Source organism: Elephantulus edwardii, unplaced genomic scaffold, assembly GCF_000299155.1.
Source record: "Elephantulus edwardii isolate Elephantulus edwardi_28Jun2011 unplaced genomic scaffold, EleEdw1.0 scaffold00028, whole genome shotgun sequence".
Lineage (NCBI taxonomy): Eukaryota > Metazoa > Chordata > Mammalia > Macroscelidea > Macroscelididae > Elephantulus > Elephantulus edwardii.
Genome location: NW_006399778.1, coordinates 7,265,909 through 7,268,219, shown reverse-complemented (window position 1 = coordinate 7,268,219; position 2,311 = coordinate 7,265,909). Strand labels below are relative to the sequence as shown.

Genomic DNA, 2,311 nt, shown 5'->3' with positions numbered 1-2,311 from the left:
AAGTCATCGTGAATCACTGATGATATCAAAGGAAACAGCCACCTGCTGGTGTAGCCCAACAGCTCTCAAGGGACATGAGAATAGAAATCAGGCAATTTAGGCTCTAGACTGGGCCCCCCATTTGCTGGGCAAGCTTGTGGCATTTACTTCCCTTCTTTAAAATGAAGCAGGGCCACCCCACCTTCTTTGCATCCCACCATGAACAAACGCATACAGTGCCCTTCCCATCCCCCGCCCCAGCAGCAGCCTCAAGCTGGGCATTTTCCCATCTCCTTCTGAGGAGAATAAAGGCCCAGGAAGAACACGTTCTTTTCCAAAAATCAGCCTGTGTGAGAAAGGGCTTTAATACTCAAGAAATGGGGGAACAGGGTGTCCAGTCAGATTATATAAACACAAATGTTTAAAAACAGTTTATTATACAAAATGTTAACTTTTATAAAAAGTTTAATATACATCGCATGGTTACAGAAAGCCACCTTCCTGTAATACTGGTACAAAAGCTATATACTCTATTATAGAGTTCATAATCAGGGCAACAGAGCCTCTCTCCAAGGAAACCAGAAGACCAGCTCTACCACAGCCTTGGCAGAGTTTGGAGAGCAGCCACTCCCCCCCACCCCACACCTCCATACTCTGAAAAGACAGTCTTTAAACTTGGGGGTGGGGACAGAGTGACGTTGCCCAGCTGGTGCCCAGAGCTCGCTCGGGCTCTTCAGGCCACCCAAGTTCACAGTCCTTCGCTCCCGGGCGCCAGATCCAGCCTCAAGGCAGGCGTTTGGGGGAGTCAAGTGGGCAGGGCGAGGTTGGGGCCCATCCATGCCCTCGCTTCCGGCCGGAGAGGGTCCCGGGTCCCAGGCGGAACGGGCGCCAGCACCTGCGTTCTGGGCGGGGGCAGGGAAGACCAGGGAGCCGTCAGTTTCCGCCTAGCGCGCCGAGGCGGGGGCAGTCCGCAGACTGGCCGGCGCCAGGGAGGAAACTCGCTCTCTACCTCCAGCTGATAACTCTGCGCCCCACGCTGTCCCCACCCAGTTGGCGCCAAAGGACCACAGGCGGAGCCTACCCCCCACCAATTGACCCTGCTTGGGAGGGGGCCTAGAAAGACAGCCCCACAGCTCCCTTCACGAGTGTAGACAGAAAAGCTATCTTGCATATTGGGATCCCAATTTATTTTCTCCAGCCCTATTTTTGCTATTGGGGAATATGCACACTGGGGGTGTTGAAATGTGCATTAAATTGAAGTACATTTTACGATTCGTTTAATACGACCGCAGATAAATGGTTTACTTTTCTCTTGCCTCAGTCTCCCTAAACTAAGAGGGGGTGATAATCCCTTAGAAAGTTCTGCCAGCTCGAAGGCTTGATTGAATGACCCCTCCCCGCCGGCAGCCCAGAAGGAGGACATCATACACACCTGGAGGCGCCAGGACGGCCGGGTCAGTGGCAAAAGCTCCTCTTGTCGTTGGAGATCACAAGTTCTGGAGTGAGCTCGGCTGTCTGGAGGAGGAGGGGGAAAGCACAAAGTTACGCATGACATTTGAGATTTCTGGGAATTCCGCGGCATCCCGGCATCGGTCATCAGTCCCCCTCCTCCCCGGGTCCCTAAGGCCGACCACGCGCACCTGGAGGGCGAGATGTGGGCCGTCAGGGGGTCCGGGTGCCGGCTCGGACAGGACCACCTGCAGATCGAGAATGTAGTCGATGACACGCTGCAGGATTTCCACCTGGCTAAGCTGGGTGCCTCGCGGGACTCCGGGTACCAGTTCCCGGAGACGTGAGTAGCAGTGGTTCATGTCGTCCAACAGGCTCAGGGGCTCCTCGGCCGCCGGGCCCTTGCCGCGACCCCGCGCGATGGCCAGGCTGCGCTCCGACAGGCAGCACACCGCCTCGCAGCAGCCGCGCACCGGGCTCAGCGCCTTCATGTTGGAGCGAGAGGATGTGGGTACCCGAAGGGTTGGAGGAGCAAAAAGACAACCTAGAGCAGCCTGCAGTGCGCTCACGCCCCCTGCCACCGGTTTTTATAGAGCCCTCCTGGACGGCACACCCCTTTATGCAAAAATACCGCCCTGGTCCCGCCTCCGCCAGCCCAGGGCGTTCACAAGGCGGTTAAATTGCAAACAGGCTTCCTCCGGCTGGTCTAAAGCAGAATACCGCGGATTCAAAGAATGAGGAAGCGCTGATACTGGGGAGAGGCGGGCCTCTTCACTAGGAAGGATTTAAAAAATCCCTCAAAACCATTAACTTTAAGAATTTGCCTTTTCCTGGCAGCGCCCCAGATCTTTGAGCTCCCTTTACCCCCTGCCAGTCCACCCTT

The 2,311-nt window shown here is 55.6% G+C and overlaps 1 protein-coding gene across 1 annotated transcript; it reads right to left on the bottom strand.

Moving 5' to 3' along the window:
• Positions 1 to 393: 393 nt before the first annotated feature.
• ID3 (inhibitor of DNA binding 3, dominant negative helix-loop-helix protein) lies at positions 394 to 1,944 on the bottom strand. The gene is made up of 3 exons (XM_006883529.1): positions 1,620 to 1,944; positions 1,412 to 1,494; positions 394 to 881 (listed from the first exon to the last, which is right to left on the bottom strand). Exons 1-2 carry the CDS (start codon positions 1,917 to 1,919, stop codon positions 1,435 to 1,437), a joined length of 360 nt encoding a protein of 119 aa, XP_006883591.1. The 5' UTR covers positions 1,920 to 1,944; the 3' UTR covers positions 394 to 881; positions 1,412 to 1,434.
• Positions 1,945 to 2,311: the final 367 nt, after the last annotated feature.

What these genes read in the sequence shown, in the direction of transcription:
- ID3 (XM_006883529.1), bottom strand. Translation starts at nt 1,919, where the DNA reads ATGAAGGCGCTGAGCCCGGTGCGCGGCTGCTGCGAGGCGGTGTGCTGC. An exon ending in GCCCACATCTCGCCCTCCAG is followed by an intron (nt 1,495 to 1,619) that starts GTGCGCGTGGTC and finishes CTCCTCCTCCAG; the next exon opens with ACAGCCGAGCTCACTCCAGA.